The sequence below is a fragment of the Alosa sapidissima genome, chromosome 22 (genome assembly GCF_018492685.1).
Source record: "Alosa sapidissima isolate fAloSap1 chromosome 22, fAloSap1.pri, whole genome shotgun sequence".
Classification (NCBI taxonomy): Eukaryota; Metazoa; Chordata; class Actinopteri; order Clupeiformes; family Clupeidae; genus Alosa; species Alosa sapidissima.
In genome coordinates this window covers 25,390,376-25,414,188 of record NC_055978.1, presented here as the reverse complement: position 1 = coordinate 25,414,188, position 23,813 = coordinate 25,390,376, and the positions used below count along the sequence as shown (strand labels likewise).

Here is a 23,813-nt window from a genome sequence, read left to right as displayed (position 1 = left end):
CTGTGTCTTGTCTTTGTCAATGACTCTCAGTTTCTGAATTTATAAGGGAAGTGGTTAACATTGTGTTGGACAGACAACTAATGTAGGATCCAAGTTCTGAAAAACCTGAACATATAATTTAAAAATGTAAAGATATAGACCTTTTGAGTTCTAGTAATGCAATTTGTACATTCATTATCCAAATGAAAGTTATATGTTGTCATGGTGACTGAACTAGAAATAGACTTATGTCCTCTCATTACTTTCCTACCCAGCTATTGAAGGGTGCCAACCCAGACCTCCTAATACAGTCATTCCCAGTCTTGCCACAAGAGGACAGCATTCTGAGGTAAATGAACAATGATCAGTACAATGACAAGATCTCATGAAGATCACTCTGTCACAGTATACTGTACACTGCTCTTCAAATCTGTGGGGTCACTTAGAAACTATCCATTCCACTCCATATAGGCACATACTAGTTTACTGCTTCTTCCCTACATTTGGGTTGGGTTTGGAGGTGCTTGGAGTCAGAGTCACGGTCTCCAATCGAGCACCATCCACAAAGTGTGGCATGGTATTGCAAACTGGAGTGACAGCCTTCCTTATTCAAATTCCTTTTATCTAGTGCACTCTCTTCTCATTGGCCATTCCAAGATATGGCTTTTTCTTTACATCACTAGAATGCCAGCATCCTGAAGTCACGTCTTCTGTTGAAGTTTACACATGCTGTTTTGTGGGTACTATTTAGTAAACTGCCAGTTGAGGGCCTTTGAGGTGTCTGCTTTTCAAATGAGAGTCGAATGTATTGGTTGTCTTGCTCAGTTGTGCACTGGCACCTCCCTCTCCTCTTTCCATTCTGGTTCAGGCCAGTCTATGCTCTTCTGCGAAATGAGTAACACACAGCGTTGCATGAGATTTCTCACACGGAACAGTCTTCATTTCTCAGAATAAGAACAAATAGATACATTTAAGGAGTCTTTGTTTTTGGCCATTTTTGCCTTTAATCCAACCCACAATATGATTCTCCAGATACTCATCTCATGTAAAGAAGGCCAGTTAAATTGATTTGTTAATCAGTGCAGCAGCTTAGCTCAGCTAACATAATTGCAAAAGGGGTTTCTAATGATCATAAACTCAGTTTATTGTGCCTCTAGAGCACAGGACAGGTGGTTGCTGATGATGGGCCTCTGTATGGTTAGATCCATTGCATTAACAATCAGCCATTTCATGCTCCAAAATTCATTTTCAATATTATTATCTACATTGTTTGTCTGATTGATTTGGTGTTATTAGTCCTTAAGCCAGACCCCCTCATTTGGTTCACTCGGTACCATTCAAGAGAAATAGGCTAAGTCTCATAATGATTATATGCCAGTTTTTGAAAATTAAGTCTATATTGTTTTGTTTTGCAACTGTTCTGAAAATTTATGTATGAGTATGTAAATGAGTCATTATCTAATGAAATATGCAATAATTTGCATACATTTTAAGTCAGGCTCAAAATTCTTATTTTTGTTTTTTATTTTGGAAATGTGAAATATCATAACAGTGGGTGCTTTGAATTTGGGTATTTTGAATAGATCAAAATACTGCCAATAGCAATTAAAGAAAATTATCGCCAAATTCACAACTCTGAACCAGAAATCTCCACTTCAATTGTAGGCTACTTAGAAACACTAAAGTTTCCAGATATACTATATGCTGGAGGACTAGAGGAGGTTGTTCATATGATATGTGACCTATAGTATAGAAAATAATAAAAGTTTTAAAAAAGGTATAAAAGTTATGGAATATATGGTTTTCCTAGCCTAGAAATCTAGACACGCCCCTAGCAGCAGGGCTAGTCTAGCAACTCTCCGTTGGCTTGTGAGCTCCAGAAATCGAAACTCAATCAGGCCAATGAAGTCGTGTATAGAGTCATTAGGTGGGCTTAACATAATGATTGATGGCAGAGTTGCAACGGTTTGGCTTGAATTCCCTGCTACTTGAAAACAAACTAGATGTACCGCATAGCGGTACAAAATATGACCGCCGCTCAGTCCTGTACATCCATTCGGCGAAAATAAATCATATAAATGAATTTGTCTCCATCTTCTACTCCATCCCCCACTCTTGAAACTTTTGTGTATGCTTGTTTGGAATGTGTGTTTGTGGGCCGCACACAAAGTAGCCTACTGGCGCTGCAAAGGTGAATAGATTTGTAGCACTTGCCAAAAAAGTTGTAGCATTGTTATAAAACCCTTAAAATATCTAAACAATCACAAGTAGGGCAGTTCATCACAGTCCATCCATTGCAACTGGACTGATGAAAGGTACACCTGTAGGCTACATTGTATTTGGGAAAAGCAGAAGATAGCAGCATAATGTATTTATTTATTTATTTATTATTAAACAAAACAATCCCTGTCACTTCCATGCCGTTTTCAACAGCTATCAAGAAGAGAGGTCATGTCATGAATTTTTGTGAATGTTTCTTCTTCTACATATGCATAAGTTTAGTCATCTAGTTCATATGATATTCAGCTTTATTGTCAATGCACAAATTAAATACCAGTAGGCCTAGTCTAAAACAAAATACCGTTTTACCCAGTGGTGCAAATAACTGACATGTCCAAAAGGGCCTTCATGAAATGGGTTGCTAGACTGTTCATACACATTTTAACGGGCCAAGTTGAAGAGCTACTACCAAGCTGGAATCAAAGCACATCGACTCCCCTCTCACACCCTAAACACGCACTTCGAACAAACAAAAAACGTCTCAGTCTCACGGTATAGCCATAGGCAAAACTGTATTGGACCGGTGTAACGTTGGTACTAAATCATACATCGCAAAGAATGATTTTTGTAGCACGTGCAACAAATATGTGTAGGTACAGCCCTGCCCTGGATATATCTCTAAACGTGCGCTCTAAAACATTTGGTTTAAATGGAGATGTAGATCACGGGTGCGTTAATACATCTACATTGCGGCGAGTTGACACAAATTATTCACTTTGACGAATTTATGTAGTTTCAGTCCAAGTAACTTCACTTTGAGCCATGCTCTTCCTTACTTGAATCACCTTTGAAAATACAGGATTGAAGTAGCCTATGGGTGTTTGGGAATGAACGTTGACTCAGATGCTTTTTGAGACTTTGAGCTAAATGTCCCAGCCCGGTGTTTAGGATGCATCATCAGGTTATCTTTCAGGTAGCCTATATTTTCCATTAGAAAACCATCACGTAGCGAACGTGTTGTGGCTAACTCACTTAGCTCCTGTTAGTAGCCTAGGTCAGTGTTTCCCAAACTTTTTTTCTGGGGACCCACTTTTTAAAAATGACAGACCATCGCGACCCATTTTACTTCAAATCTACCCTGCAACCACCAATATTGTTTTAGGCCACAGGTTCTCCAACTTTTCTATGCCTTCCCCAACCATACATTGCTATAGGATCTAGATAGATAGATCCTGCTTTGAACACGGTTGTGTTGCATTTTGAGCACCATCAGCGTGAGTTGGAAATGAAATGACTACTGAAAAGATGCGTTTAAATGCGCATCCGAGAGTTTGGGGAAATTCTCGCATGTTGCGCAGTCGTCATTCGTCAGCATTTAAGCTGAAAAAAAAAAAAAAATGTTGTAGGCTACGTTGCGTTGCAGACAAATGGGTCCATAACACTGTGGACGTCAATTCCGATGTAAACAGCAAGTCGATATTGTATTGTTGTATTATATTATATTCTATAGTCGTTATATCAGAACAAGAGGCTTTTGCGCAATATAGCCGGAAAAATGCGCCTTTACTTTGGAGTTAGCGAGGTAAAAAACGAGAGGAATAGTGTGTAAAATGTCCATTTAAATTGTAGCCTAATATAATGCACTGTTGTGCATTTTAAATCAGAAATAAGAATGTGAGGAGTTACTATTAACTTTAAAGATTGCATCTACAATCGAAACTATCTACATGAAAATTGAATGGCCTTATGTCCGGTCTATGGATGTCTGCTTTAGTTGACAGCACGGTCACTAGATTTTAATCAGTAAAGTTGAGGAGCTGGTATCTGTTAATGTTCGTGCAAATAGGCGGATTCATGTCCCTTGTAGTTTGCAACTGCGAGGTACATGGCAGGCGCCCCACAGAACGGTTTCATTTTGAGAGGTAGATATCCATGCTCTGGCTCCCCCTCTGCGATGCGTTCGTCCCCCAGTTCCATGCGCCAGTTTAATGAACTTTTATGACAAAACCGTGACTGTGGTAGTTAACAAACTACATCCTGATAGAAAACTGTTAGCTTTCCTGGTATCAAATGACAAATGGTATCAGTTAGGCCTATAACACAACATAAATTGTGCTGGCGACCCAAATAAAATCTCCTGCGACCCACCCTTTGGGAAACACTGGCCTAGGTTATGGTTATAAGCAAATGAGATGACAGTCGAAAGATGCAATTAGTGCTGTTATCAATTTTCTTGGTAGCCTATAACCGCATTTATGGTTTTCTACAAATACATCAATAATCAAATTGGCCTCTATCACTCAACCAATGCTAACAGTAACATTATTACCTACTTAGATTAACGTAGCCTACCTGCAGTAAAAACCAAGCATGTCCGATAAACATTCGCAGATTTATTTCGGCTTCAAGAAGAAATGGGAATTACATGTCATGCAGAAATCATCCTACCCTTATTAGACGTTATCTGCGGTAAACTACAGTCTTGTCCTTGTAGGAAGCATAGCCTAGTGTCTTTCCAACCCACTTTAGATTAACTTCCAACAAAATTACGTCTCACTGCAACGATGCGCCATCTGGTGGACAAACGACTACGTGACGCCAATACTGGAAATGCAGCCAAATTATTATGATGAATATTTGGTTTTCCTTTAATCCTACTGAATTTGTAATTATGTATCGGCCGTTGTAATTGCCGATACTGATGGTATGTGCGTACCTGTGTGTGTGCGCGTGTGTACATGTGTGTCCATCTACAGGCCAATGAGTGTACAGTCACTAAATGTACACATAACTTAATTTTTTAAACCCCCCCCATGGATGAAATTCGACGAACCTTGGCATACCCCCAGAGAATGTCAGGTTAATCATACACATAAAATTTGGTGCAGTTCTGAACATCTTAACTGAAGAGAGGGGTGATTAAAGCAGAATGATATTGCATTTTCATTTTTTACCGGGGGGGTGCAAATCACAAATGAGTGATTATGGGCTAGGTTGATGTGGGCCCTTGAGACCAACATACCATAAAAATGTCTTCATCCTCGGTGCCACGGTTCAGGTAGTTATTTAGGAAAAACTGCATTTTTTGGGTTTCGGGGGGCCCAGCGCGGTGGGGGAGTGGCCCCCGGGGACCAAACGAAATTTTTCCGTAAAAGTCTAGTGGGGCTACATACCCACCAAATTTCATGTGCCCCGGTGGTTCGGTGTCCCGTGTATCGTTGACCAAAAATTCAGGAAATAGATGACGAAAAAAAAAAAAAAAAACTTTGACAATCCCTGTATGACCGCTTCGCTAGCGGCGGTCATAATAAGATGGATGTTGCTGTTGGCGAACAGTGTGACACGAGTTAAGTTTTCATTAAGTTGGCAAACGTTTGAACTAGCCAACTAGCTCCGCTGATGGGAAACATGGGACTCATAGCGCTGCCGCTGTCCTATTGCGTGCAGAGGGAGTTTGAAAGACAACTGATTATCCCGCCCCTCGGACTGAGCACTGCGAACGGTGAGTGCCCAGACCCTACATTTTAATGTGGGTCTGGCTCGTCAGGCTATGGTTTTCCAGCACATGAAGACATTCTCTAAAATACAGCATTTCAGGATTTTCAGGGATAAGATTTTACCCAAAATGAAAAACAAAAAGAACAATGTAGGGCCTGACTTCATCCAATGTTAAGATGTCTGTATTTGAAATGTATGCAAATTATTGCATATTTCAATAGATATTTGCTAATTTACATATGTATAAATAATATCTCATAAAACTTCCAATACAAAACAAATATTGACATAATGTAAATAGTTTTGTGGGCATATCTATTAGTTAATTTTAGCCTATTCACCTGTATCCCCTCATAAGCTTAGCCTATAATAGACACAAACAGACATAACACACAAAAAGCTACCACTAATGCAATGTTGTCACTTATTTTCTAACTCTAGGGTGGTATACCTTGCCAAAATCACTATGAGACTTATTCCCCTCAGTTGGTACAGACTGACTCCTCTGGCTCAAGGACTTATGCCCCAAAAGTAGCTTTTACTTAGAAAACATGGACATTTCTAAGTCACTCCAAACTGTAGTAGCAGAACTGCTTTTGACTACTCTCTCTATGAATTAAATTAGCCTTAGGCTAAGCTTAGTTATAAGTAAAGGTACTATATATAAGGGAAGTAAGTAAGATAATTAAACACCAGTACTAGAAGACTCAGAATGGTCATTTTCCCATTTTGAATGTCTTATTAAATATGTCCTTTGCAGAATATTACAGTGTGTCTCCCAGGCCTGAGCTCTCTTAATTTAGTGCTGTTGCCATGTACTCCTGTCTGGATCCATCTTTAGAAGTAAGAAACTCTTCTGAAATCTGACTGGCTAATTTAGAGTGGCTATAGACTACGTCCCCAGTGGGTTGTGTTCAATTTGCCTTTTAAAAATCTGTGCAGTAACTTGGTCCTGATCCAGGTATTTGTAGGAGTAGAAGTGTGTAGTGAAAAAATGTTTGAACATCTTCTTTCATAACAAAGGCCATGCATATATAGACTAGACTATAGAATAAAATATTGTGTTTTTATACTGATACATTTCTCCAGATCTGTTCCAGTGAACTGTGGTGTGTATTCATTCATACCATGTTCAAAAATTATAAAGAATTGGAAAACATGGATGAAATTGGACTACAGAAGAATCACTTGTCAGACTGGTAAAATCTTGTAAGATAAAAAAAAAATCACTTAATCTCAAGTATGTGACTAAACAGTGAAAAGTGTCAATAAAACCAAGTCAACTTGTATGTGAATGAGGAGATGAGCCACAGCATACATTGAGCACTGTTCTAAATTTATTATGTATTGTACAGTATTACAGCAGCTTTTAACAACGTTGCCATAAATATTTGCTATACTGTTCTACCAATGTGGGACCACCACATCTTAACTTTTCCAGGCATTTACAGACACGAGTTTGGTGTTGTACCAAAGCTTTGACATCAATTAAAAAAAATCAAAATAATAAAAAACAAACCGAGGGTAGAGATTGTTTGAGACCTGACTGTCACTGCGTGTGAACACATCTCAGTACATCAAATTCTGTCACAGGTTGAGAAAATTGCCAGACATTTTTCATATTTCAAAACCCACCTAGAAGGGTTTGGCAGTTGGATGAAAATCCTTTTATGTGTGAACAGGAGTATTTGTGAAGAGAACAGAATTAGGTTTTGCGCATTGATTTGGCACTTCATGTTGGTTCCATCTCAGTCAATATGCAACTTATTGCTTACTCTTACCACACAAAGTAACCAGATTTATAATATACTTAGTTAAAGACAGATGATTAGATCAGTCACTATACATGCTCCCCCCCTCCCCTCCCAGACAAGAGTAAGCACAACATAGCTAGCTCCATAAAGCAATTCATATCTAGGAAGTTGTGCCAATCCCCATCTTTCATTTGAACTGCTACATCTAACACAAAAATATTGCGATGTTTAAAAGTCATCACTTTGGGACTAGAATACAACAGCACACGTCATCAAAACCAGATGGACACAGAAACTCCTTCAAAATCGATGTTGACAAATCAGTGCATATTCTTTGAAACAGATTTTGGGGGAAAGTTTCTCGAAATGTTTCCCTGTGTCTATTCAGGGTAATCAACAAATGCCCATTTTACCTTCAGTATATCAAAACACTACTCTGCTGTCACCACCAGCACATTTTAAAGGCACAATACTCTTGTCATTTCAGTTATAGCTTCAGAACAAGCAAAATCTTTAACTGGAACATTTTTGACAAAGTCAAACATGTTTAACTTTATAAAAATATATACTGTAGATTCTACTCAGGCATATTTCAAAGGTGTTTGATTTGAATCTACTCTACAGTACATCTGAGAAGAGGCAGAATTAATATAGCCATCCGCCATGTCCTTCAACTAGTATCTAGTATCTTTTGGACTTCACAACTTCACGTGACAGCAGGAAGATTAGCCTCGGCTCTGGGATTTGGGTTTGGTTTGCTCTGGAGGTGGGTTTCAATAGAATTTTGCCTATGATTTGTCTGCATTGAGAAAGAGCTTGCTGTGTTGTCACTGCATAGTCTGAATACTACACGTTAACAGGGCTAGAAAGAAACACTTGAGCACACACACACACATACACACGCACACATACAGAGAGAGAAAGAGAGAGAGAGAAAGAGAGAGAGACACACACACTGTTTAGCAATCTCTTCCAACTCAAGACTTCAATCAAAACCATCAGTGCATGCAGAGCTAACTGCCCAAGAGAGCTTCTGAAAACAAAACAAAATAAAAAAGTTAGTTCATATAAGCTATTCATTAACATATTTTACAACAAAAGCATTGTGCATTATTTAACATTAAAAATATGTATTTTTCTTTACTAAGTAGTGATATGTATTGGTTATTTACATATTATTTTTCAGTAAGGCATGCTGTCAGTCTCCTGTTGCATCAAGTGAGAGATAGTTGTTCGTGCAAGGGATGGGGAGAGAAGGACAAGATTTCCACTGCCTCACATCTATGGCCTGCTGAGCTCTGCACTAATGAGGCACTACAACACACGTCACCTCTGTGGAGATCAACCAGGTGACACAAGTACACTAAGGACCACTGGTTAGTGTAGGTGAGCTGGCCTGGCTAGCCGTTTGAGAATGAACAAAAAACTCCCCACCACTCAGGTTAAATGAGGTCTCTAAAGTTGAGACTGTCTCTGTCTCTTTCGTTCCGAGGACAACATGGCAATAAAAAATGTAGCTCCACTGCAACTAAATTAGTCGGCATTTCCAGTCCTCCAACATTAGGAGCTAAATTGTAAACGTGTGTGTACGTATATGAGTGCGTGTAAAATTCAATCAAATCCCTCTACAACACCACAAGGATTTTCCCATCCAGTTATTAGCAACACTTAAATGCAGTTTCAATAATAATGGACCTTGTGTGGTTGCTGACTTCCACCTGCTGTACAACCTCAGCTCTGCTACATTCAGTCTAGTACTGCACAATACCCAGTCTGACTCATTGGCTTTGGTATATGTCATTTATGAGCTCAGAATCCACAGATTCTGAAGGTGAATGTCTCAATGATACTGTGAACAAAAGCAACCTTTAAGAGTATAATGCGACCCATCAAAGAGAAGTTCCTAAATGCTTGGGTGGTTACCTCAACACACATTAAACATACTAAAAAAAGGATTAAACAGCAATAATACTGAGCATACATATTAAATGGGTATTCATTTCTGTTCATGCAGAACCGCAGAAATGTATGAAGATGATGTGTTCCGCAAAGAGTGGTCTGTGCTGCTAAGACCTGGAAGTGTACGTGTGTGTGTGTGTGTGTGTGTGTGTGTGTGTGTGTGTGTGTGTGTGTGTGTGTGTGTGTGTGTGTGTACAGAGAGAGAGACAGACAGAAAACGAAAACAAAAGAGGAGAGAGGTTAAGCCATTTTAGTGAGAATGACATCTTTATCGGAGGTCTTTGGGGACTTAGCTGCCACGAGTTCAACATGATAAAGAAAAAAAAAATGAAATACTGTCCTGGTCTCCTTCAATGTCTGAGGACACCTCTCACCACTCCACACCGCCCAGCAAAGTCATGATCTCAGAAAAATATAAGGCGACATGTATACTCTACATGCACAGATTATAATGATTATTATGGTGTAGAATAATGACTACTTAGTGTAAAAACAAGATATGCTTAAAGGTTTCATCAGATCAACCGTAATGTGCGACAGAAGCCTGTTAATATGTTTTTTTAATAGTGTATGTTGTGTGTCAGGAGTGCTTATACAAGATTGGGGTTTGCTAACCCCAACATTGCTTGAAGATTAATCTGATCCAGGATCAGCAAATGTGGTTGGTCTGACTCCAAGAGCATTCATTGGATCGTCAAATAGTCACCATGATGAGTACTGAAGTCTTTTTTGTGGTGGATCACATGCTGTTGAGCCAGGGTCCAGCAGGAGGTTGGGAGGCTCTCCCCTGGCCACCGATCCAACGACGGCCATCCGCGGGCCAGCAATGCTACGGAGGCTAATCCAGAGATGGGTCTGATGAAGACTGGACAACCAAAGGCTGGATCATGCTGAATCTCGCCCGGATAAGATAGGTAGTCTCTGCTCAAGGCTGGTTCACTGGTGGGCTCCACGGCACAGATCACACACACACACACGCACACACGCACACGCACACACACACACACGTACGCATTCCTAAAATTCAGCATGTTCAAATGAGGCCCCATCGCATCAAAGAGGGATCCCACATGACTTTCCCCTAGTCATCCCTTCCTCACCCCAACACCCCCCCACACCCACCCAAACACACACACACACACACTCTTGTTGATCCCCTCATGTAATGTCCCCCATTCAGAGTCTCTTGGCCTTGCGAGGTTGGGAGGGGGGGGGGGGCGGGGGGCGGGGGGCGGAGGAGGGGTCAGACGTAGATCCCCTCGGGGTTGAAGCTGGAGGAATGCGGGCTCTGCAGGGCGCGGAGGTCGTTGGGGAGCTGGCGTCCGGAGCCCAGGCGCTTCAGAGTGCCTGGGTCAGCGCCGTCTGAGGAGGAGAGACGGAACGTCATTGAAGCTTCACATCTCCAGCTCAAGCCATTACAGCAGATCACTGGGACATACTCCAGTGTTTCCCACAGAATTGAATTCTATTTGTGGTGGTAGGTTTACAGAATTAACTCGAATCCAACAGTTTTTAACAAATTAGTGCAGCGCTGTTATGATTCTAATCAGATTTAAGCACAATTTAGTACAACCAGGAAAATCATTGTGTGGTGGTCAGTGTTGATATTGTGGTGGGCCGCCACACATAAGTCAATGTATGGGAAACACTGCACTCCAAATAGGAATTGGAACTGATGAATATCGCCACATCGGCCCCAGAATTGACACCATATCTGTCCCCAAACTGGCTGCACTATCCTAGGTCCTGACCTGTCCTACTTGATGCCCCACTTGCTGAAATGTCTCTTTTTTCTTATGCTGTCTTAACATTGTGCAGGAGAAAACAAAGGTCCATGATAGGTTGACACTGACCATCTGTCACTGCAGGGCTTTCTCACGTTTTCATAGACTGCTGAAAGCACACAGTGTTTAATGCAAATATATATATATGTGGAATACGAGGAAGATTCCTCAAAACAGCGGGTAGCCAATATCTTGCTTTCAATTAAACTCTCAGTGCACCAATAACTTGTAAATGTTCATCGATCTGCACTGCAATAAGTTTCAGAAGATAATATAATGATTAAGATATGCATTCACCTTTTGAAAGATGGCATCAATAATGCCATTTGAAGTGGGGTCTTACATAAAACATTTAAATAATCTCTCTGCACCATCACCAAAAGGCATCTCTGTGTGAATCAATCAGGATTCTACCCACTCCTTACCACCAGGGGTCCCCTGTGAGCTACTGTCTATGCCTCTCTTGCGTGGATGAACGCACTGCTACATTTAAAGAGCTGCTCAGTGTGAATGCAGCCGTGTGTGTGTGTGTGTGTGTGTGGTGAGGAGTGTGTGTGTGTGTGTGTGTGTGTGTGTGTGTGTGTGTGGTGAGGAGTGTGCCATCTGCTGACCTGTGCCAGGCTCCTCTTCGGTGGGCTCGGCCGGCAGCACCGTGACTTTGGTGCCCGTCTGCTGGATGAACTGCTGGAGGTTGACCTGTCGCAGCTCCTTGGTCAACTGCTCCAGCTCCTGCTCCTTCTCCTGTACCAAACAAATCAATTTGGTTCATCAGTCCATGGGGGAGCCAAAACTCTTTTGGGCTATTTTATGAAGGCACCACGCCAATAAAATGCCTTCTTTTTATCTATTAGACTACTGTGTTCAACTTTTCTCTGAGCTACTTCATGGTTACAGCTCTATTAGGTCTTTCACAAAACAATTTCACTTCAATATGCATTTCAATAATTATGTTCAATGCATTGCATAGGTCTCAACGACAGACAATATCATCATATTAATCCCCCATTAATATTAATACACCATAGGTTCAGCTCCTTTATTCTTTTCAAAAGCGCCAGCGTGAAATCACTTTCCACACCAGGCCTCATGCTCCATTTAGGCAGTGTGTGTGTGTGTGCATGTGCATGTGTGTGTGTGTGTGTGTGTGTTAGTATGTGTGAGAAAGTGATCGCAAGAGAGAGGGGTGGGATGGGGGGGGGGAACAAGGGAGCAGGAGCAAAACAAGAGAGAAAGAGGTGGGGGGAGGAGGAGGAGGAGGAGGAGGAGGAAGAGGAGAGAGTGCATGTGAGTGTGTACGTTGTTTGCAAACCCCAAAGAGAGCTGACGCATTGTAGGCACACTTAATCCAGCTCCAGCACTTAATCTTTCACCGTTGGCTACCAGCGGAGCCTTACATAATTCAGGCCTCTCCTCTCCTTCTCCTCTCCTCTCCTCTCTGCTCCAGAGCCCTCTCTGCAGTGCCTCCACCATGGCTGTGGGCTGGACCCACCCTGCCCTGCCTGATCACCACCAATGACCCAGGCCTGCTGCTCACTTCTTCCATGCGGCTTCAGTCGAACGGGCAGCAGACGCGCTGCCAGAGTCGCTCGCCACTTTTTTTTTTAAAGAGCCCCAAGAACATTTTCTCCACTCAATTAGCCATTAAATTCACTTAGCAAATCCCATTTACGACGCTCACGCATAGCGCTTTAACTCTTTGTCTGCCCACGCTCGTGGACGTCGTCCGCCGCACTGTTTACTCGGCTTAATTCGATTTGCGTGGAGGTGAACTCCCCCAATGGCTCTCCTGATGAAGGGTAAACGCCATGACGCAGTGTCATTCGCGTGACATTCGCGGTGTCCAGGGGACGGGACTCAGCCCTGCTGAGAGAATGGAAAGCCCTGTGTGCTGATGAGGAAACGCTAAGTAGACCGTGAGCAAGCACTTCCTAAGGTGGGACACTGGAACATTATAAATATGCACGCAGCCCTCTAAGCAAATTCAGAGGATGGAAAAAAAGGGCTGATCCGTCATGGTAACTCAGTACACCCCCCCCCCTCAAGAAAAGCTCTCAGATGGGGAGGAGAAGGGTTGACCATGAGGGCACGTCCTGGATAGAACTTCAGAGACTTACCACACTGACTCAACTTCTAATCATGCCTCACAGGCTCAGATGCAACTCAGGAAACTAATCAGGCCATCGTCTCCGTAGCGGGATCGTAATGGCGGCACATAAAGAGGACAGCTGTAGACCTCGGGATAGGGGAGTTCACAGACCTCAGACCTGCCAAGGTGTCTGATGATTATTAGAGATGCACCGATTTTTATTTTAGGAATTTTAGGGCCGATAACGATAACCGATATTTATTGGTTTGTTGTGGCCGATACCGATACGATAACCGATAATATTACTCTTGAAAAAAAAATGTGAAAAGTGATTTGGGGAAAGCATTTAATAAGCATCATTTTATTGCAGTAATTTTACCTACCACCAAATGATGGACAGAACTCATAATAGTCCTCAATAGTACGGCAGTCAACAACATAACAGTAGCCTAGCCCTACAGTATGTGTGGCTCCTTTAAGTGAACCTGACGTCAGTGAATTGCGAGTGAGTGGCTAGAGAGTTTGAATCGTTTTCATTTAGGACTAAACTCATAAACAGCTCATCTTGGAATAAGCTACAGTATAGCGACCAAATCAGAGTTTGTGAGGGAAACTTAGGGAAGGTTTAGTTTCAACTGCGGGTAACTGAATAAAGCTGCAACTCCTCAGACTGTATCTTATGTCCGTCTACTCTGTTGCGCACAACCTGCTGCAGCAGAAATGAAAGGCGTAAGCCCCGAAGGTTTTAATAACTTATTATGATGACCTGTCTGGAACTGAAGCACGAATGGTTAGCATATTTCTAGGTAATAATACAAAACCCAAGCCAAAGTAATGCAAATATAATACTAAAACACAACTTAGAACTAGGCCTACTTATGTACTCGTCCCACTAACGAGTTTGTTTATTTGTTTCCCTGACCAGCGCGGTAAAGTGCAAACACACCAGCACAAGACGGCTCTAGATAGGGCTGAGCTCCGCTCTGTTAAGGTTAAATGGCGGATCATTCATGAGAGGATTTTGAGATGCACAGATTCCCAAATGAACGCATATCCACAGATTTTTTTAGAGTGGTGAAATACATTCACACCGCTGACATTACATTGAGGAAAAAGTATAGCCAACCAAGTTCAAGTAGCTCAGTGTAGCAGGATGGACCTTACGTAGGCCTAAATTAGGACTTTAAAAAATATCGGCGCAAATTATCAGCCAGAATTCTGTTATCGGACCGATAATAATATTTTCATTTTTTCACTTATCGGCTAATAATATATCGGCCGCCGATATATCGTGCATCCCTACTGATGATGAATCACTCACAGCCTTGTGCGTGTGTCTCGCTATATCATTAGCGATCGTCGAGCTTTTATAAATGATTTTCGTGAGGGCTTGATGAATGGGAGCGGTGTAGACGTGAGGATAAAGGTTGCTTTCAGAGGCTGATTTCTGAGCGGATGGGAAGACACTTTGGACTGGTTTCCCATACTTGGATTAAGACTAGTCCAAGTGCTGGACTAAAAGCTTTTTGGGAAACTGGCCCTATGTGTCTCTCAATGTGTCTCAGTCTGTCAGTCTCTCAGTCTATCTCTCTCTGTGTGTGCGCGTGTGTGTGTGCTTGTGTTTGTGTGTGTATGCATGTGTGTGTGTGTGTGTGTGTGTGTGTGTGTGTGTGTGTGTGTGTGTGTGTGTGTGTGCATATGTCTGTAACTGCAGCCTCTTGCTGGACTGTTTGAGCCAGTAGTCAAGTTTCCTGATGAAAGACACAGTGTGTCTGTGTCTGTACATGTCAGTCTATCTGTGTGTGTGTGTGTGTGTGTGTGTGTGTGTGTGTGTGTGTGTGTGTGTGTGTGTGTGTGTGTGTGTGCCTATGTGTGTGCGTGTCTATGTGTGTGCGTGTGTGTGTGTGCGTGTGTGCGTGTGTGCATATGTCTGTGACTGCAGCCTCTTGCTGGACTGTTTGAGCCAGTAGTCAAGTTTCCTGATGAAAGACAGTGTGTCTGTGTCTGTACATGTCAGTCTATCTGTGTGTGTGTGTGTGTGTGTGTGTGTGTCTCTACTGTATGTGTGTGTGTGTCTCTATGTGTGTGTGTGTGCATATGTCTGTGTGTGTGTGTGCATATGTCTGTGTGTGTGTGTGCATATGTCTGTGTGTGTGTGTGTGTGTGTGTGTGTGTGTGTGTGTGTGTGTGTGCGTGTGCGTGACTGACCTGCAGCCTCTTGCTGGACTGACCGAGCGAGCGGTCGACGGCGCGGCAGCTGCTGTCCAGCCGTGCGGCGTGCTGCGCCTGCAGCTCCAGCTCGGCGCGCACCTTCTCCAGGCGCGCGCGCAGCTCCTCCTCGTCCTGCTGCAGCCGCGTCTCCTGCAGCTCTCGCTGCAGCCGCTCCTCGGCCTCCAGGCCGGCCTCCATGGCCTGGGCGCGCGCCAGGCAGTCGGCCAGGCGCGCCTCGCACTCCTGCACGCGCGCACGCAGCTCCTGGAGCTGCTCGCGTAGCTGCCGCTCGCTCTCGCGCTCGATCTGCAGCTCGTTCTCCCAGAACTCCTCCTCCTGCATCTCGGCCTCGTTGCGCCGCAGCTGCTGCTCCAGGCGCAGGAGCTCCTCCTCGTTCTCCTCGCGCGCCTCCCCGTTTTGCTCGTCCTCCTCCTTCAGTCGACCTCCGACGCCGCCGCCGCTGGCCTCGGTGCCGTCCAGCCAGGCCTGCATCTCGGCCTCGCAGCTCTGCAGGCGGCTCTCCAGCGAGCGCAGCTTCTCCTTCTGCAGCTGCACCAGCCGGCTGAGGTCCGGCGAGGGGCAGTGGCCGGCGAGGGGGACGGGCGTGAGCGCGCCGTTCCTGGCCTGGCTAGCGGTGGCGCTGGCGGCCGCCGCGGCCGAGTAGGCGTGGGCGATGGGCGTGGCGGCCCGGTGGTGGTGGTGGAGGTGGTGCTCCTGCCGACCCTTGCCGGCGAAGATGTCGCGCAGGCCCTTGGTGCCGCCGGTGAAGGTGAGCGACTTGCGCTTGGGCTCGCGCCGCTTGAGCGAGCGGTCGGCGGCCGACGGCCGCAGCTTTGCCAGCGGCGGCAGGCTCTGGCGGTAGAGGCCGCGCTCGGGCACGCGGCCCGCCATGCCGTCCGAGGTGGGCCGCTCGCTCAGCGACGGGCCTGTGCGCTGAAGCACCAGCTGGACATCGCTGGCGTACTGGCCCCACTTGTTGAGCGACACCACCGGGTTCTCGTGCGGGGCCAGGTGGCGCTCGGTCTCCCGCCATTTCTCGATCAGTGTGTACCTCCCCGTGCGTCCTGCGGACAAAAAGGAAGAGGAATTTGAACAGGAAAAGAAAGAGGAAGATAAGCTAGTCTCATCCCTCACTTTCGACTTTAATGTACCTTAATGGATCTTTAATGTCCTTTAATGTAAAAACAAAACAACCACAATTTATAGCCCAAATAACACCGAGAATACTAAAACTGGCTTGTTTTGTTGCTCTCCCACTGTGAGACCGGGTTGCTCGGTCACTTCACCCAAACCTGACCACAGTTCTTCAGACAAAGAACATGAATCCCAAGTCTCATGCGAGTGGGAACTCTGCCAAGAGGCTATGAAGGGGGGGGGTCAACCACTTTAAATCGCTCATTTCCATGATTCTCAGAAAAAGGGACCACACTGTAAGTCACAGCACACCCCAAACAGCCGGTCACATGAAGAGAGTCCCCGCAAAACACAAAGCCCACTTGTTGCTAAGGGGGACAGAACATGCATACAAGTTATGTGAGCAAAAGAGCAAAAGGGTGTTTCAGATCAGATGACAAGACCGCTGTGTTCGGCATGCGCTAGCATTTCTGTACTTCAGTGAAGAAAGGAGAGGGGGGGGGGGGGGGTGGAGTGTGGAGGGGGGAGCTCAAAATTGCCTTGGAAGCCTGAAGAATCATAGCCTTCGGTCAGTGCCAAGCAGTAAGAGGAATGATATATTGGCAAATCAGCCATGAATTCCCCGCGAATGTTGAAGCCTCCTAGCAAAAAGGCTCAGCGGCAAAACATGGCACGCATTAAATATCTTGTAAGGCTTTTTGAACTGCAACAGACCAATTTCTCTGGCGCTGGCTGGGGGCTATGCATCTGGATGCTGGGTCAGAGGGTGGACATAGGAGATGATTAAACACAGCAGAGGTCAGCCATGTACATGTTTCTGATGAGAGAGGATCACTGCCTACAGGCAGGGATGTGGGGGTGGGGATGGGGGAGGGATAGCCGAAGATAGTCTGTCGAAGTGTGCATGTACATACATGTCTATGTGTGCGCATACATACAGTACACGTAAATACATATGTGTGTATGTGTGTTCATATGTGTTTCTTTTATTGTCCTTTTTGCTGTGAATTGCAGATAAGAACCCCAGCCCCAGCCTGTGTGTCTCGGCACAGCGGGGTCCCACATGGGGGGAAAAAAAAAGAACACATTCGTCACTTCGCTCCAGCAAGGCAAGCGAAAGGTCTTTGAGGAATCAAAGCGCCGTGCTGTGCTGGCTGGGACAAAAGCCCGGGGAGACCTGCAGGAAGAGGCCCAAGGCCCCGTGGACGCACGCTGCAGTGGCTCTGAAAGGACTGCAGCGGTTAACTCTTAGAAACACACGGTGCCGGGTGCACTGCTGTGGAACAGTGTTCGCTTGGTTGAGCACTCCGGAGAAAGAGAGAGACAGAGAGAGACAGAGAGAGACAGAGAGAGACAGAGAGAGAGATACTTGTTTCTCAGCTGATGACTTTTCACAAGTAGCCCGAGGGGTGGCATGACACCAGCAGGTTCTGTGCAGAGCTCTACGGAGGGAATTGCTTGGCCTCAAGTATAATTTAACCGCATTATTTAACCATCTGTCTGATATAGAACCAAACAGCAAACAAAAAACAAACAAACAAACAAACAAAGTCTAGAAGTTAGAAGAAGGTGCTATTCTCACTCACCTATGGCCTGGGCCAGTGCGATCACCACCTCCTGACACGTGGTGACTTCCGTGACCCCGCAGACAATCCGCTGGACTCCGTCCACCCACACTTTCAGCTCCATGGCTCTCATCTGGGTGAGGTCATACCTCTGTGATGGTCAGGGCTTCGGACTGGGCTCTCTTGCGCATTCTGGAGAGAGACAAACACAACAGTTTGTCTCTGATCACTTCCACCACAACTGCCAATGAGTAAAAGATGCACAAGGGAAATTAAGGCCAATTGGAAGAAAGGCCAATATGCAACTTCCTGCAGTTTATTTGTATTGATATAATTCTTTCCTCTTCCTACTCTCTGGACTGGCCATCAGTGTTTATGAGGGTGGGGATTGTTATAGTGCAGCTAGTGGTGGCGCTTGGCTGCTTGCTTATTGCACAATATGTTTTGCAGAGAGGACGTTCCGCATGGACCCGATAAGCTTTAGAAGAGAAATGGAGGAAGCGGGTAATGAAAAATATGTATCAATAAGAGCAACGCTGAACTTTACTACTATCCACACAACTAATAGAGGAGCTCTTTCCTCCAACATGACTCATTCCTGAACAATCTTCTGCACTGTCCCTCTAAAGCTGGTGAAGTCTGTTAGGCATTGGAGCCTACTGCTAAGTGCCTGTTAGATTTACATTCCTAATTGTTGGTTTCACCTCTACGATGACCATGACTAATTCTTTATTATTCAAGTAAATCACAAAAATTATCTGCATTTATGAATACATCTCTGAATAATTCATCTGTCATTAGGGCTCTGCTAATGAAATTCACAGCCTATTTCAGTGGTTAATCAATCACTGCTAACATTTATTATCTAACAAGAGCTCATTGCCAGTTAACTGGGGTGTCGCATAAAACATTTCTGAGATGGACCCCTAGCTGAGAGCCCAGGCTGTAGGCCTAATGAGAGTCTGCGTGGGATCTCTAACAAGCTAACAATGCTAATAAGTCATGCATTACTACGAAGGGAAAAAACAAGACATCAGACGAGCGGCTCGCGTCAAGCCCGGCGCCGCTGGTAGACGTTTGGCTCATTCGTTTCGTTGGAGCTCTGTGTGTGTCCCCGGCATTTATTTATTTTTATTTTTTTTTCAAATGGCCTGCCTGCTTCCAATGCTGCTGTGCAGGGTGGGTGGGGGGGGGGCGTCTTTGGTGCCACGCGCTCTGTGAAAGTTACCCTTTTCTCAAAGTGCTGACACAAGCAGCGCAGAGGCAGCGATCTCATTAGGGGCGCTGGCTAGGCTGCAGGATGAGCCATCATTTTGGCGCCGGCAGCCGAGTCGACCCCTCGGGTTGGATGAGCACCGACGTGCACACATTTGGTGTGTAACCTGTGATTTTCCTCCAGGAGAGGATCTCCTGGCCTGTAATTTGAGGCCTCCTCCTCCCTAGGCTAAGCCGCTAAAGTGACAGTTATTCAAGAGACTCCACAATAACAACAACAAAAACAACAACAACAACATTAAGAAGTGAGAAAACTAGGTGCTCTCTTTGAAATGTGGGACTGTCAAACAGCAGCAGCAGCAAAAAAAAATGTCTAAAAAATCTTCTGTCCCAGTAACTACCTCTGTTGCAGAAATAATTACACTGCACTGGACATTTCTGTACAGCACAGAAAAGCTGAAGGGTGTAACGGAATTTCACTACTGTGGGTTATTTCTTTGTTTTGATATTTTCTTAGCTTCACAGACCAAAACAATGCCCAGAGAAGATGCTCCCTTCAGCTTGAACTGTTTTTTTTTCTACCTGACCCGAGATCTTTAACACCGGCGTAATTTCTAATCGCTCCATACCCCTCCACTCCCACTCTCCCACCGCCATGTTTATTGCGCTGGACTGGCATCCATTCATTGAGCTCCCAGAGATGGCAATCTGCTGAAAGCCAGGCGTGAGGCCCGCTGGAGTGATGTATAGAACTGTCCACGGCTACAGCAGGATCCCCGGCCAAAACAGGCCTGTAAAAGCCCCGTAAATGGGCCCGTTCCCATGCGACGCAATGCATCCCGCCGATGTGAGCAGGAGCCCGAGCGGCAACTCAGGCTATAAGTCTTCTGATGGAAACGGCTTTGGGGTTTGTGTGTGTGTGTGTGTGTGTGTGTGTGTGTGCGGGGGCTGGGGGCTTTGTTGCGATGGGAGGAGGAGAAGCAGTATGGGGTTGGAGGGTGGGGGTGTAAACAAGGAGTGGAAGATGGAGGAGGAGATGGGTTGTGTATTTGTGTGTGTGGGAGTGTGTGTGTGTGTGTGTGTGTGTGTGTGTGTGTGTGTGTGTGTGTGTGGAGGGAGTTGGGGGTACTGAGGTCTCTCCATTTGTTTTCCTCTTTCCTCCCACACACACACACACACACACACACACACACACACACACACACACACACACACACACACACACACACACACACACACACACACCCTCCCCATCCACCCACACACAACTCCTCCTCAACCCCACCTTTTCAGGATCTCTGTGCTTAGCTAAGTCATCATCACTTTCACTGGGGAAAAGTGCAGGAGCTGGCAGTTAAGAGTCTGAATCTCACTAAATCAGGGCTTCTTCACCGCAGAGGAACACAACTAGATTGTGACGCTTTTAACAACAGACATTGTGACCAGGGTGAGGAGGCCAGCACAGAGAGGACAGACTAATAGCCAATAGCCCTGGGGGGGGGGGGTCAAAATCCATGTTTCATTTTGGTTGGGAACTCTCAGAGTATCTCTTCAATTACTTATCAACAGGCAATCAAATTCCTCCCCTCCCTTTATGTGTGTGGCTCTGTCCGAGCTCCAGAGCCCAGACTGTGTGCCATGGCCCTTTAAATGCCTCTCGTCTGCTGACTAGTTGTGGTGCCCAGCACTTAGTCCAGAAGCCTGGAGGTTGGATGCACCTCTGACGCTGAAGAGGCATTCAACCAGCTGTCTTATCAAGTGGATCATGATATCGCCGGTGACTCATCTAGTTTGGGTACATCCACTATCCGAAACTGTATTGTCGTATCTCCAGGTCTGTCTGTTCTTCAGTGCCCTTACGCCAGGCTCCATACTGTACGCCACAAGGACACCATCTTGTATTTTAAGAACCTGTTGTTTCTGACGATATAAATCTCTCCTGCTTTTGTTCTAGAGCTCACTGTCAGCTCTTCCATCATGGAACTGACAGCATATCTCAAAGTTCACATTGCATACTGAGAAAAGGCTTGGAGTTTGTTGGAGCCTTGACTTTGGCCTTCCTGTTATTGACTTTCTGTCGACTCATCTCGTAGTGCATAGTGTTTACTTGGTCATACGTTTTGAGGATGTCCTTGGAGTGGACAGCGAAAAGGACACAATGTAGTACATCTTCAGAAGTCTATCTGAGGCTTGTCCTTTGCCTTCCAGGTTTGGATTTTTCACACACACACATAGTATCTAGCAACAGCTTTGAAATATCAATACACCAGCAACCTCATACCAACCTATGGAAATCCTAGGTGACTATATCAATAATCATGTAATGCTGTTATCAATTCCAGGGACTGTGTTGGATAGGCCACAAGCACTTGATTAAACACACTCTAAAAACATCATTCATCTGCAATATAACAGCTTCATGAGGTTACATTGTGCAAGAGGCGTCAACTCCACCATTGGCAGAATGAATAACTCCTTTCTAAGTGATCATTCCAAGGGAGAAGTGAAAAACGTTGAGCACAGCAACACAAGGCTGCCTTAAAACTTGTGATAAACAAGTTCTCTGCTTTATGACAGTGACAGTGCAAAAAAGAGGCTCCGGCTAGAATAAAATGCACAGAAATGGGCTGTCCTTTGTCAAGATGGAGTGCAGCTGAATTACCCAGATTTGAAACTCCAGGATACTGGTGACAGCAGTAATAAATAAACATTATAAGACACCCAATCTGAGGAGAAAGAAAGACTAAGATCTGCCAATCCCTCTCCCTTCCAGGCTGTTACAACAGCAGTTACGAATTGATGGTCATTTGAACTATCCTTGGTCACTGCAGGCAGATATGATTACATTGCATAGCTCTATGGGCAGAAAAAAGTTAGCATGACATAAGCGGCATTTAATTCATCATCACCCACAATCACACTTAAAAGTGTCATTTTTAAAAAGCAGAGTCATCCACTCTGATAGTGCTCCAGGCTTCTGCAAACGATCAAAAACATCAGCAGTTTCCTTTCTGCGTTTTCTGGCTGGGGTATATTAATCACACACGAGTTAACATCAACACTCAATCAAGTGCTGGAAAACATTTAGTTATCTATTCTAGCTGACCTTTTCAGCTGCTTGTGAAACATCTGTATTTGCGCTTAATCAACCAAACACGGCGCGCACTCTTCAGGAGCGCTCCAGTATCGCTCAGGCATGGTGGCGGCAGGCGGGAACGAAGGCCTGAGAATAAATGATTTAATAAGAGTCTTGTCTCCACCTCACCACCATGTGAATGTCAAAGATTTTTCAACAGGAGATTGTGTCCGTGGCATTAAACCTAACAAAAACAAGAAGTATGGCACCCAAATGGGCTTGAAGACTACCACCACACATTAGCCCACCAGTAACCTACAAAAATGTATCAAAATAGGATTAATGCACTTCATAAATAAATGTATCCTACATTTTAATAAAGAAATCAAAACCTCCATGTGACTTGAGATGTTTAGCACTGGGCCACAAAAATCCATAATGAGTAATTGTTGGTTGCTGTTCAACGAAGTGCCATCGATACTAACTGGCTCTGTCAAAAACATGTCTGATTCATGGAATTCATAAAGCCTTCTCAAATTCTAACATGAGGCCCCCAACTCATTCCTTCTTTTTGAAATATGGTTTTAGTTTAATATATCTGTTGGCATTAAACAAAACTCTAACTCAATCTCTAATTAAAACCGAATGTGAGTCCTGTCTGGCAAACCAAATGTGCAACAGCACGCAATGAGACACACAGACCACAGTGACGTCTTTTAACCCCTCTTAAGAAAAGCTGCACAATCTTATTAGAACAATATAATCCAATTTATCTGGTGGCTTTGACTTGCTATCTCTCATGTGCATTTAAGAAAATCACTTAGCTACTACTTAAAATAACATTTCCCAGTGGTTGCTGTGAGGAAAATAAAAAAAACAGTAATGAACCGTCTTCTTTTGTAACTGTCCTGAAATACGCACCATTTATATTTCTTAGAACTGTGGTATGTGTGTTTCATAAACCTAACCTCAGTGTACTCAATGTGCTTGCCAGTATTCATCGCAAAGCTGCTGACAGTTGTTAGGGAGATATACTAGGTGGTCTGGAAATTGAGGTTTTTGGATGTGTTACGCTGATTTATATGTGAACTGCTTTTTGCCTGGGAAAAGGGACAATGAAATGCTTAGTTTGCTAAACATGCAAAATTCCATATCTGCATGTTTGTGACAGGTGCATATTTTATCTCCTGTTCCACATTAATATAATCAAAAATCATTCATCTGTAGAACATCTTTTTTAAATGATTTGCGGAGAAAATAAATAATGCTATTACACTGACCTTACACAACATGAATATTGGTGAAATTGGTTAGTAGCCTACAGGTTCACCC

The 23,813-nt window shown here is 44.3% G+C and overlaps 1 protein-coding gene across 1 annotated transcript in view; it reads right to left on the bottom strand.

Moving 5' to 3' along the window:
• Positions 1–7,012: 7,012 nt before the first annotated feature.
• rassf8b (Ras association domain family member 8b) overlaps positions 7,013–23,813 on the bottom strand; it is a 29,638-nt gene continuing 12,837 nt past the window's right edge. The window contains exons 2-5 of the mRNA XM_042078978.1: positions 18,212–18,382; positions 15,489–16,555; positions 11,806–11,935; positions 7,013–10,772 (exon numbers count right to left, since the gene is read on the bottom strand). Of these exons, the coding sequence (XP_041934912.1) occupies positions 10,654–10,772; positions 11,806–11,935; positions 15,489–16,555; positions 18,212–18,323 (1,428 nt within the window). The 5' untranslated portion in view covers positions 18,324–18,382 and the 3' untranslated portion in view covers positions 7,013–10,653. The remainder of the gene's footprint in view (positions 10,773–11,805; positions 11,936–15,488; positions 16,556–18,211; positions 18,383–23,813) is intronic.